Genomic DNA, 13,698 nt, shown 5'->3' on the forward strand with positions numbered 1-13,698 from the left:
TACTCGTTTTGTACGGTGATATTCAATATTTACTGATGGGTAACTGGGGGGAGGGGGAAGATAATTTTCTTTGTCGGTAATTCACTCTTCTTTGGAATTCAACGCGGGACTTCGTTTCAGCGATAAAAAAATCTAAAATCAATTAAAATAAGAAATATTTTTCTTCTCGTAAAAGGAATTCAATAGATCAGTGTTGTTCGACCGCTGGTCCGTGGACCACAGTTCGCAGATATTTGTCCCAATTCATATCAGCCGCTACATAATATTAGATTTCATTTAAATATTATACCGTGGAGAGAGGAGAATATTACAGATATTAGATTTCATTTTTCTTAGTCGTTAGCGGGTCTGCAAATTATTTTTCCCATTTATTTATTTTTCTGCAGAAAATTATGCGGACCTATTAAGTTACTTTTTTTTGTTCCATTCATTCCAACTATTTTTCCCATTAATTTTTTGCAAAACCACAAATTACAATATTTCTATGTAATTTTTGTCTGTCCGCAAATTATTTCACCCACTTATGTACGTTCTTATGTACTATTATTTCTTCACAAATTTTCTTCGATTACCTCCGGTCCGTAGTTATAACATTGTAATATATGGTACATGCTCGACTCATGGCCCACCTATAAATATGTGAGCGGAATCATCGTCCCCCATATTTGGACAAAAACCTGATTTGTCACCCCAAATTACGTCTAATCGTTGAAAAAAGAACAGGATAGGGAGCAGCAATTGGTTATAGCGATAATTTTGTCGTCACACGTCTGCTCAAATATGACGGATGAGGCAGCCTAGGGTGTCAAGAAGCTCTATAATACGTAGCTGCATGAGATTAATTTGTATAGGGTTTTCACAGAGACACACACACAAGTGGTTTTCGCCAAGATTTAATGACTGAGTAAAACTAAATGACAAACAAGAAATTTGAATATTTTTAATACTGCTGATTTTTTTTTATGCTATAAAATTGCATGTTAATGTTCACCAAATCATGTCAAGTTTTAAATGAGTCATTTTAGGTTGAAGTTTTCCCAAAAATCGACCAAGAAAACTGAATTTTTCAGTTCCAAAAAAGTCGCTAAATAAAACTTTATTCATAACTTTAAAATTTTCAATTATATCGAAATTTTCCTAAATGTTATAGAAAGAAGTGAAATTATCAATTATTCAAGTTTTTCTTTAGAGGACGAGTGGGACGCAAATTAGAAGTCAATTACGCGGAAACGGACCAAGAAAAACTCACTGAATAGTCCAAGGTCAAAGAAAAGTATATAGAAAGGACATAAAATAAACAATCGGTCTCTCTCTCGGAAATTAACCGATAATTGAAGAGTTTCTAATCGTTATATTCACGATATTTTCCTTTAAAAATATATTATTTTTAATGTCTGAGAAAGACCTCGACACGAACATTCCTAGCATTGATAAATCGATTGATAAAATCGTGATTCCAGTTAGAAAACACAAAATATGTCATTATATATTAAGAAGAAAACATTATTTTGGAGACCAAGAAAGCTAATTAACAGTTTCTTTCGGACAAAAAATGAATTAATCTAGTCTTTGGGTTTCCCCCCAATCAGGCTTCCGCAGAACTCTACCAATCTGGTAGATTTAGTACAATTAGCACAATGAGTGAGTGGCTACTGGTAGCATAATCAATGCCATTGCTTAACGATCGGAACTTAAAATTCAAATCAGGTAAAGGTATCAGGTTGTTTGAATGCGTAATGCGTACTAATGTACCAAAATAATTCGTATGCTCTTTGGGACTTCTTACTCTTCTCTTTCCGATGAAAAAATATCCGAGAATAAGGTAAAGACAAGATCAGAGTGATAATGATAACTTGTAAGTCGATGATGAAACTTCGGCGGCGCCTCCAGTCTTCAACCTGTGTCAACAAGGCGTTGTTAAGTTGACTAGGTGGAATCGGGACTTGTCAAACCGATTTGTCATTTGGCTCATTTGACACGTCAGGGCTGAGAGAGACAAAGCAGGTGCCCCATCTATTCCCTATTTCTCTATCATTCCTCCATTCCACTTACGATCGACAACCTGATGATGGGTGAAGAATTACAAAATGATAATCTATTTGGAAAGGCATCTTCACACCCTTTTTTTCACGTTCGAGAGTGGTCTTGGTATCCAATCACGAACGAATCGAAGAGTAACGTAGATATTCTCATAGAAACCTGTAACAGTGTAGCTTCAAATTACTTAGCTAAAAGTATGGTGCATGGTGTATGAGATCTGAAGCAAATTAATATCGAAAAATTAAAAAATTTTCCGATATATCTATCTATACAGGATTCAAGTCTTCCTAAGCATTTTAATGTTTGAAACGTTCGTCGTAGAAACAACTTCCAATAACAAAAGGTGTTCAATAACATAGACACATAATTCATTTTAATATATTGTATGAATGAATAATTTTATTAAAAATTTTTTTTTTAATTATTGACCTATGACGCTTTTTTCTAGACCTTTTTATACTGCATTTAATGCAGGGTTTCCAGCGACCTGGAAAGTCGGAGAAATGAAAAATATTTAGTAAAGGTCAGAGAAAATGTAGAATATTTGACAAAAGTCAAGGAAATATGAAAATATTTGGTAAAACTTCGAAAAAAAATTTAGAAGGTCAAAATTTTGATTTTTTTTTCTCCATCTTTAGGAGTTTTGGTCAGGGAAATTTGTACGATTTTTGGCTAGGAAAAGTCAGGGAAATTATCAAATGATCAATTAGAATTTGATGGGAACCCTGTAGTATGGAAGAAGTTCCATATTTCTGAGCGAAACATCCGCCAATATATCGCTCAATAAACCATTAAAGGGATATCTCAGAAGAGAGAGAGTGTTCTTCGTTAATAACTGTATCTATTCATGTTCGACTCTTATTTGGATGTTTCACGATCGTGAAACTTGAATTATAACCTTGAAACTGGGCGAGACCGTCCGCTCCGGCGGATGCGAGTCGATCCCGGAAAACAATGAATTGTATTTAATTCACGAGTTAATAAATATTTTTAGAAAAATCTAAAAAAAAACGGGATCTTACTTTTACTTGGGCGCGGTAGCTCAGGGCGCTAAGATACTCGCTTAAAGTAACAAAGGATGTTTATAGGTGTCACGAGTTCGGTACCCGGTTCGTCCTTGTCAGAAACTTTCCCGACAACAGAAATTGCGACATGAGCACAGAAAAAAATTGTTAGCGCACCAACCTCTCGATGAGGATAAAAATAAACCTGCCGTTCGGAATCGGCAATAAATTGTAGGTCCCGGTCTAATTAGCCCTCGCATGCAGAAAATGATCGTAGTACGACCAAAATGATTTTAATTTTACTTTATCTCTTAGATAGTCCCTCAAAGTGAAAATGTTTATCTCCGAAATATAAGGCTGGTGATTGCAAAAATCAGTGACTTTAAATTTGAATGTCTCTTTGAACATTTGAATTCTGAAACTTTTTTGTTTGACTTATCAAATGTAAACAAAAAATTAGGTAAAAGTAATAGGGATAGATTTTTGTGAGACCTCATTAAGATATTAAAATCAGTATTTTAATGCCTATTAAAACATAATACGAAAGATGTTGCACGAAGAATTCCCCAAAAGAACAGAAATTATATAATTTTGCTACTATACTGTCGAATGTCCACGTTTCGTCCAAAATCTAGTTATTTTAGCAAGTAAAAAGTGACGAAAATAAAAAAATTTCAGCTATGGATATCTCGACGAATACGTAACGGAATGTTGATTAAGTGATTTTGTTTTCAGTACAATGAAGAGAGAATTCCAATTGACACTTTTCGATTGGGGAAGGGGGCGATATAAAAATTCATTTTTTGTATTCACTTTTCCCAAATTACCATTTCATGAAAGCGAAATCATTCATCACGGCGAGATTTCCTCTCTCACTGGTGATTTTTCAATTTATAACCTAAAAATCTTAGAATGAATCGTATAATTTTCGTTCTATTTCTTTCTGAACACTTTTCCAGAAACACCCGGCATTTATGAACCCTGGTAAATAAATGACACATATAATACTTAAGTGGGAATTATTTTTTCTAAGTTAAAGGATGTATAAGAACTTTATTTCTCACCAATGTGTGTCCAACACGTTTGTTCAAAATATTCTCTAAGTGACATTTAAATGCGTGTAATTTTGGAAAGAAATTCTATTTCCTGTTCTAAAGAAATTGATAAATTTGGAAGAAAATAATCTATATAATAATCCGGGGAGTTCTCCAAAGAAATAACAGCAATATCCATTCTAGCGCTATGTGAGATAATTGACCGTTGGGTCGTTCGTGGAAGGAACGTTTTTCAACGCCCGTCTGGAAAATTTTGATAAGAACCAACACAGAAAAAAAAAAAAAAAAAAAAACTCACCGAATTCGGGAACATGGTGGTGGTGACCGCTGGAAGGACAACAACAAGCTCTGGTGCCACGATGCGATCGGAAGGATCGGCTGGAACCGGCATGATGGCCGATCATCGGACAGAGATAGTGTGAGGGAGGGAAGAGAGAAAGAGAAGTGAAGGAGGTTGGTGATGTTCACAGTAGTTACGCAAAAGCTGACCTATGGTATTAAGAGACTTGAAGAGCTGAGAAAGGAAAACAAGTCAAGAAAAAAAAATTTTTTTTTTTTCTTTTTGACACGGATGACCCCGCGACTTGTTGACACCGCCATCGGGAATCGGGCAGAAGCAGCAGCAACAGAAACGCCAAGGATCAGCGGTTTTCTGTCCTGCCGCTTTGGGCATCTCGACGATTGACGAGTTGCTGCTCTCCTTGATACTGTATATACTCTTCATAATGTTATTAGTATTTTACACTCTATCGGATTCTCACGACCTTGAACCGACTGCGAACTTATCGGACAGCGGACCCTAATGAGATCGAGCCAAATAAATATCTCTATCTTCCTCTCAGACGGGCGCGACCATGTCCTCTCTCTCTCTCTCTTCCTCCGTATCAATGCATAAGTTGGTCCACCAGAGACATATTGATCGTCCCTAGCCACTTCTACAATTCCATCACGTCGTTCTCATCAATTCCATGCATGCCTCTATTAATGCTATACATAATCAGCTGACCGAAATTGTCATACCTTTAGCACCCGTGGCTAATATGCCCTGTGATCATACACGGTCGACCCGCTAAATCGGGTAACGGATGAACGGATAACACGCTTGAACGAATAAAATCCTCTGGAACCAAAATATCTCCCACAGAGACAATGTTAAAGTCCCGCGCTTTGGATGCAATAATTTCAAAAAAAGTTTCGCCGCTTAATAGACTATTTTGACTCACACGACAACTGCAAACATGAATTAACCATATACATATTACTTTTATTAGATAAAACATTTGAAAATTATGGCAAATAAGTTGTCAGTTAAGACCTTGACTTGGGGTATCGAAGTCTCTAACTAAGCTGTCTTCAGTACATTTTTTTTAATTCGTTTATTTTTGTTTTCTCTCAAGCATATAGAGGACGCTTACATTTTCAATGAAAGTAAAAAATCTCAAAAATTCTGTACAAAAGGCATGGTTTCATAAAGCATGTCTTGAAATTAGAGAATGATTGCGAAAAGAAAGGACTTGAGCTGGCGCAACTAATTAGAAGTTTTGGATGCAATTAAAAAAAAGTCAAACTAAAATTACCAAAAAGTATGGAATATCTCAAGCCTAGAAACTGAACATTAGGGTTTCCCGAGACATCGAATGGGGTTCTACGAAAATTATTAATAAATGATATGGTGTTCCAGGATCTAGAATGTCGAAGTTGACTACAACAGGGTTGCGCAGCTTCCGGCCCAACAAAAGGCTCAATTTGACAAATGAAAGTTGTTCCGGTAGAAAAGTATCAATACGATACGATGCCTAATAGGCTGCCGTAACACAATGCCACGGCTGACCATATTTCTTTCAAAAAATACGGGAAATCGCAATCCATGCGGTTTATTATAAGTTATCGCGAAAAAAACTGCCAAATGCAAGTGAAGTTGTCTATTTCAGACAAGAAGAGGCATGTGAAATTTTCAGAAGTTAATTTATATGTCATAGAACAAATTTTAATTTCTTGATCTCAAAAATTTAATTTCGCCAAATTGAAAATAAGAGAAAAAATTGGGCATTTTATGCAAAAAAGTTGGAACGACCAACGTTAAGGGAATGTCCCGTAAAATACGGGTAATATGGTCGTGCACTATATACAAGTTTTCGGCTCGCGAGCGGCAGAATTGACGCATATCTGGCCCGCGGACTAAAAAGGTTGTGCACCCCTGGCCTACAACATGCTGATGATAATCAAAGTGATTATCAAAATTTCGCAGAAACGATTTCGTATCAAAATGAGACAAATCGAACCGCAAGGGGGGAAAAATTACATATATATATATATATATATAAATTTTCTTTTCAACTTACATAATAAGAATAGAAAAAAAATCGCATGACATGTGTAATGACGTCATTGCGGCACGCACATTGTGGAAAGTTAAAAAGAAATTTCAGAACAATTCGGCAACCGTCGGTCGAGAGTCGTCGGATACATGAGAGAGATATTGATCTCCAGGCTGTGCATAGAGAAAGAAAGATCGCGAAGACAGATAATTATTATCCGAGGAGTTATTCATCGCAATTTATTTTTGGGTACAATATTCTTTGGACAGTCCCGGCCACACGATCGACCTCGTCATCATCTTCTTCTTGTGTTATCATGAGTTTTGCACCCAGAATTCGTCTCGTACGTCAAGTCGTTGGTTTGACCTCGACCCTCCGAAATAAAACAAAAAGAAATCCGATAAGTTTCGGATTAAAAAGAACAGAAAAAATAAAATAAAAACTATATCCAGTTTTTTGTGATTAGATGCGTTACCTGATCATCGTGATCAATCGTTTTTTTTTCTCTTCGTTTTTTTGTGTGTCCTCGAAGAAAAACAATATTGTTGCCATGCATCTAGGAGGAAATTTAGAAACATCGTGTCGTCCAGGGCTGGACAAATCTCAGAAAATTTACGTGCCCGACCGGGCCTGTAACTTAAAATAGTAGATGCCCGAATCAATATTTTACATGTTCGAAAAATATTTATTACTGAAATTAATTACTTAAAATATTTTTTGAAAAATCTATAATTTTATGAAAATTATAGATTTTTTTTTTTAAATTAAAATTTCAGAATACAAAACTTTAGGAGGAATGTGACCACCGATTAAAACTCTAGTCAAACCACTAATTATAATTTTCAGCACTGTTGGTGTCAGAAAAGAAATCATCGAGTTGCAATTCCCCTAGCTTATAAAATTATTCGTGGCCGATTTATCGTACGGGACGGCACGGCGGGCGCAGGATATGGTAGCTTTCTTTACCAACTCTGGCCATAACGGTATGTTGCAATTTACTGTCATTAATGAGTTGGGTTGGAAATGAAGGAGCCATCTATCGGTTGTCGCCTCAAGCTCTTTAGAGAAAACACCCTATTTATATTCTTCCCCGGGTTTGAACCTGGGACCGTGACTATCACGGTGGTAGACGAGGATCTTACCTTCACGCCACTCGGGCGAGATGATAGGGTGTCTAGATCATGCAACTGAGAATGTTATAGATGGTAGAAATTTTTTTGGAAAAAAGTTATTTAAAAAAATAGGAAAGAAGACTAAAAGAATTTTCCAGGAGGAAAATTAGGAGTTTGGAGATAGCTCCTGAATTTTAGTGTTTTGTCATTATTTAACGAGAACGTCACCAGCTTCGAGTAGAAACTTATCGATGATTACTCGTCGTTCTTTTTTGGAGCTCATATTTATTATGTCCTCGAAACACGACCTAGCGGCGAACTCGAACATTTCATATGTTGAGTTATGGCTGGTAACCGAGTGAGAATCAGAGTCGGAGAGAACCGTACCATCTTCATGCTTGGATGCATTTGGAGCCATACGGTGGTTGGTGCTGTCGGATGTCTCAATACTGATGACCGGAGTGCTTGTCGTTAATTGAGCAATGTGTTTGCCCGAGTTTTTTCCTTTTCCCCAGAAGGTTGGTGGAAAGGGCAAATAGAACTGGACTGAGGATATTGCTTGAAGCTTGCACTCGAGAGTTCTCGAAGTTTCCCTTCACTTCTGAGGTCATGAGGTTGAAGCTCGTATACTTATCTTTCAGCAACTTCTTCGGGCGTCGGCATCAAGTTGTTTTTTGTCATTTTTAAAAAACTGTGAAGAGAGCTCCCCAAGTTGATCAAACCTGTAATTGCGAAATTAGAAATTTTCTCACTATTAACTGGAACCTTCACTCGGAAATCCCCCCCCCCCCCCTGTTCATGGAATTATTTCAGAACATTCCTCGGAATGTATGTCGTCTTTGAGTAATTGTTACCAGATTTAATATATACCTGTTCTGGTATCGTGTTCTATTCCGTGGGTCTTACAGGATTTAAGACTTGGGATTTCAGTCATTATAGGAGCTACATTTTTTGGGATTTGCTGGGTAAAATTTCCCACAATTTACGCATACAGGGCATAGTCGAAGATAGACTTGGAAGTCTGGGGGGGGGGGCACGGTCATTATTGCTGGAGGGGCACGATGATGATGATGTCAATTCATCTATACATATATGCATTAGATCAGTCGACTTCACCTATGATGAGGAGGGGGCATGCCCCCCCCCCCCGTATCTCCGCCCATGATACAGGTGGGATCAGTACCCTTGACGTTTGGACATGGTTGATTTGGATGGGATTTTACACATTTAATGCATCTTCTTGGAAAGGTGCAATCACACAGAAATTTTATGCGTTCAACGGTGACATCTCAAAGGCGTCACTTGGTTGGGCCAAAAAAAGTTCGATTTTTTGATGATCACACGACAGATATTTGAGAGTTTAAGAATTTGTTTCGACAAATCATTTTTTGGAAGGTTGATTTTCCGTTGTGAAAGTTTTTTTTTTTTATCCCTGTTGTTTTTTGTTTTTGGATGTCATTTGATGGATAATTAATTAGTGAGCATCCAATTTTTTTCCAGTTCGGCGCTGATTTCCGGGTCTATTTCCCTTAGCATGACCTTTGAAAGTCTGCTCATCAGCGAGGCAAAGGGAAGAATCTCGATGCTTTTTTCCCGGAAGAATTTTAGTACATTATCGCAATCAGTTTTATTGTGCAAAGTTATTTGATGTCGATATTTACTGAATTAAACCTCAAAGTTTTGGATACAAATTTTTTCAATGCTTGGGGAAAGCTTTATTCAACCTCCGCCGCGACTCGATCGGGAAACAATGTTTATCTACCATGGACAAAGTCGGTCCGGTCGCTAGACGTACCTATAGGCGTGATCTTCTCAGGAAGAACAAGAGATTTGGCCGTTTCTTTGTTCTGTGTCAGTGTTATTACATAGTCTCCCTGTTTTCGTATATTATTCGCCTCAGAAGTTTCCAGTATTATTGGTCTCGTACTGGAACCTTTAGGATTCGGTATGATTGAGTTTCGTGAAATACCAATATCTGAGTGATCTTATTATCCGCGATATATTTTCGGTTGTAGGTATCTTCATCATCAAAGGATGTAGGATTGTCAGAATTAGAGTTTTATTTCGGAAACATACAGTCATGACTCATTTCTTTTTTTAGTTATTTAATAGAAGAGAGAGAGATTTTTACGACATGTTCGGTCGACAGTTGGAGCCAGACTGAACTCCAATACAAGAACACACTAGATAATGCCTAGCTAGTGAGTGGCATAAAAAACATAATAAAAATATAAAAATTGTACAAGACAAGTAGCGCCACGACTGTATAATAGGGACATATAACATGTAGTTGTTTTTTGGCAAAAATATATTTTTTATGTAAACTAAGAACATTTCAATTTTTCTTCCCTCTTGAGTGGTCAGTTTTTAATCTTCAAGAGATCGTCACCCATTGCAACGGGTCATCTATTCCAATCCTCATCTTTTAGATTTAAACAGCCGGATTTTAAACTTCGTGAAATCATCAAACTGCCAATTTACATGAAGCATTTTTTGACATTAAAAAAATGTCTGAAACGCAAATTTTCATCAGTCTTGTAGAAAATATTAAAAATACTCCAATTATAATGACATCTAAATTGGACACCTCAGTAGACTTTCAAGATCCAAGTATCGCTACAAAAATAATGTTTATTTTATTTACGATAAAGAAGACACTAAGACACAACAACAGCCTAAACCCGAGGCTACTAAAAACATTCGGAATGACCTAATAAATACTTTCATATAAGGGTAGCCAGTATTTACATTATACACGCAAAAACAAATGTTTTCATAAGAAGAATGACCTCAAGGTAGAGAGTTATAAAATAATAGAAAATAATAAAGCTTACAAATAATGCACATATTGCCGCCACTCATTTCAGAGAAATGGCAACTGGTTGAAGAGAATAGCCAATGACAGTCTCGTAGTTCCGGTTCTCTCACTTACACCATGCAATACAGGTTTACGATAAATAATCATGCTAAAAAAAACCGCACAAATATTATTCCGATAGCCATTTATACTCCGGTACGATTTTTATTTTGTCAAGATTTCCCGAATGTTATTACGATTATTATTTTTCCTCAACCCCGAATGTTTACCTACTACGCGCGTTTTCTTCGATTTCGATCTTTTCTCCGACGTTTACTTTCTGGGATCGCGTAATGACACAGACAGGCGCATGACATATACACACAAAAAATGAAAGCTGTTCTTATGTATAAGGACGACTTTAGATAAGGAGGAGGGGGAAGGGACGTCTCTCAATGACCAAAATGACTATAAAGGGAGGAAGAGAGAGAGGGCTAGTTACTATATAGGGAGAGGTGGAATTACATAGACACATATAAATGTTGCTCTTTTCATATCCGGGTCAGCATCCAAACCCCTTTCCACGACTTTCTTCTCGAAAATACTTCACAACCTTTTTAGCCTAGGCCACGAACTTGTAGTAAAAGAGTCCAATAATCTATTTGCAATTTGGCGCCAGTCGACCTTGCAATTAGTAGTGGCAATGCGGTATAATACCATCTATTCGGTCGCTTGATGTCCCGTGTGTCTTTTTTCCTTTCTATCTAAGAGTATATATTTATTCCTTGGTCACCCCAACCCACAGATACTTTTGGTTTTATTTGGTTTTTTTTTTGTAGGTCTGATACTGTTTCTTAAAACGCGAGATACCATACAGCAAGCCGCAATCTCCTTTGGTGTCGTTTCTCGTAATGATGGTAGTAGTAATACTATCGCAAAATGATTGTTATTCATAGTATGTTTTCCGAACCGTAATTTTGTCCAATTAATGCAGACATTATATAACCCTCGTAGTTTGGTCTGCAGTCATACAGGAAAGCGGTTTTAACGTTGATGTCATAAATTTCATTAGGATAGCGTTTCTCAACCTATGGCCCGCCGACCAGAGGTGGTCCATGATGATGCCATAGGTGGCCCAGAGGCAGACTTGATTATTGAATTTCAACTAAATGAAAAATTATTCGATTGTTATAATTGATATTAGTATAGTAATATAATTTTGGGTCCAAAATAAAAATTTTATATTCATACTTAGGTTCACCAAGGGAAAATGCGGGAAAATCGGGATCCTCAATACGGGATGTCACTAATTGTAGCCAAGAAATGCAATTTACAAAAAATTTGCTAATTACTGATAAAATGGGTAAAGGGTGGGAAAATAAAGGGCTGCTACAATACTACAAACAGCATTAAATAAAAATGTATTTAACAAAAAGAAACATTCAAATGACCAGACGATTATATTTCATTGAGAAAAATGAAAAACTGGGATCCTTTTTTCCCTTTAAATACGGGGGGGGGGGGGGTAACCAATTGCCATCAATAACATTGCCAAAATCCCCATTTGTAGTTGAAATCACTGAAAAATTGAGGAAAACACGTTGAACCTTACCAAATATGTAAGATGAATGCTTGTATTTATATAATATTATTTATTATTTATAAAAATAAATAAATTTTTAGAATAAATAATATAATTCAATTTACTCTGTATAGCCTCGATATAACGGTACTCTGAGGATGAAGAAAAAAGTCGTTGTAGCAGAGTTATCGTTGTATCAAGAGGTAGCATTATCATCAGTCACTGCCAAATTTATGCTGTTGTTGGTATATCTTCTGAATTGGTGTTATTACCAGCAGAGAAATGCATTTATGAGTGTTTATTCACAGAAAAAAAATTGTAACTGAGTAGTTGATGAATAAAATTCAGGTATTGATAGGAATCGTTTTTCACTCTGTAAAGTAATTTCCTGCACTACACTTTTTTTGTATTAGGCAGAAAGTAGCTTCATCGCAACTTCATTAATACTTTCCGAGGTAGAGCAAACGAGATAGTGCAAAATACTGTGCTATTAAACATTCTTGAATGAATAAAATCTGGTAAACACTTCAAAAATATATTGAAGGTGATTTTGAGCGAAATATAAAAAAATATCGTTGCAGGATAAGGGTGCTCACTACCTTTAAGAGAGTGCGGGCCACTTCTTTGGTTAGAAAACGTGTAACGGGCCACAAGTGATCTGGAACAGTGCCACAGGTCAATTAAGTGATGTGAAACTGCCCCGCGGGCAGCTTAAATGCTCTGGAATTGTGCCGCTGATCAATTTATTCATCTGCGAACGTGCCAAGAACCACTTAAGTGATCTGTAAATACGACGCAGGCCACTTGAGTGATCTGGGAATGTGTTGCGGGTCACATAAGTGATCTGGGAATGTGTTGCGGGTCACATAAGTGATCTAGGAATGGGAATGAGTTGCGGGTCACATAAGTGATCTAGGAATGGGAATGAATTGCGTGTCACATAAGTAATCTCTCAATGTGCCGCGGGCCACTTGAATGATCTTTTCAATGTACCGCGGACCACTTAAGTGATGTGAAACAGCACCGCGAGTCACTTGAGTGATCTGCAAATGTGCTGCGGGTAGCTTAGGTAATATAAGTGGGGCTGTGTCGCAGGTCACAAGCGATCTCTAAATATGTCGCGGGTCATTTAAGTTATCTGGGAATGTGGTGCGGGTAACTTAACTGATTTGTAAAACGTACCGCATTGTTCATTTCTAGAAAATTAGGTTTGAGGTTTCGGGCTACATTTTGAGATGGCTTAGAAGGCCGCATGTAAGCATTTATGTTGTAGCAGTTTGGAAATCTCAAAAAAATATCGTTATGGAAAGATTTATCGTAGTAAAGGATATCGTTGTATCGAGAGAGGTCTAACATTGCGTTATAGGCAATTCTAAACAATCTATGAGAAACATATCGTTGTAGGAAGGTTCACTGTATTAATTAAACATCGTTAGCAGCTTTTTTGAATAATTCGCCATCAATAATGTTGATTGCGATTTACAGTATAATAATAACACTTCAGTTCGGCCATGGTTTCGAACTTGAAAAGGGGAAAAAAAGCCACTGATGAATTGAATAAATTAACTCTAAATTTAGCTCTAATTATAAAACACAAAACCCATTTCTGGGAATATTATTAATAAATGTTCCCACACAGTAGCAAATGCACTTCCCAAACCCACAAAAACCGACAGTCACAAAAAGGTTTCTACACTTGTTCTTTTTTAGTTTGAACCGCAAGAAAACTTAGCTTCGGGTGGTTCGGTGTAATCCGGTTGCTGCTCAATTTTCTGGTTAAGAGGCAATTC

At 36.9% G+C, this 13,698-nt stretch overlaps 1 protein-coding gene across 2 annotated transcripts in view; it reads right to left on the reverse strand.

Annotated features, from left to right (window-relative positions):
• The window catches only part of LOC149088405 (zinc finger protein basonuclin-2-like), a 175,131-nt gene that overhangs the window by 121,786 nt on the left and 39,647 nt on the right, over window positions 1-13,698 (reverse strand). Inside the window, exon 1 of one of the 2 annotated variants that reach the window (XM_089247494.1) lies at window positions 4,398-4,514. The exons of the other annotated variant lie outside the window; for it this stretch is intronic. Coding sequence (XP_089103620.1) covers window positions 4,398-4,490 — 93 coding nt within the window. The 5' untranslated portion in view covers window positions 4,491-4,514. Of the gene's footprint in view, window positions 1-4,397; window positions 4,515-13,698 lie in introns of those variants that run through there. 2 annotated transcript variants of the gene reach the window in all.

Source organism: Pholcus phalangioides, unplaced genomic scaffold, assembly GCF_987345545.1.
Source record: "Pholcus phalangioides strain wild (caught in Gottingen) unplaced genomic scaffold, Ppha-v1.0 ptg000003l_1, whole genome shotgun sequence".
Classification (NCBI taxonomy): domain Eukaryota; kingdom Metazoa; phylum Arthropoda; class Arachnida; order Araneae; family Pholcidae; genus Pholcus; species Pholcus phalangioides.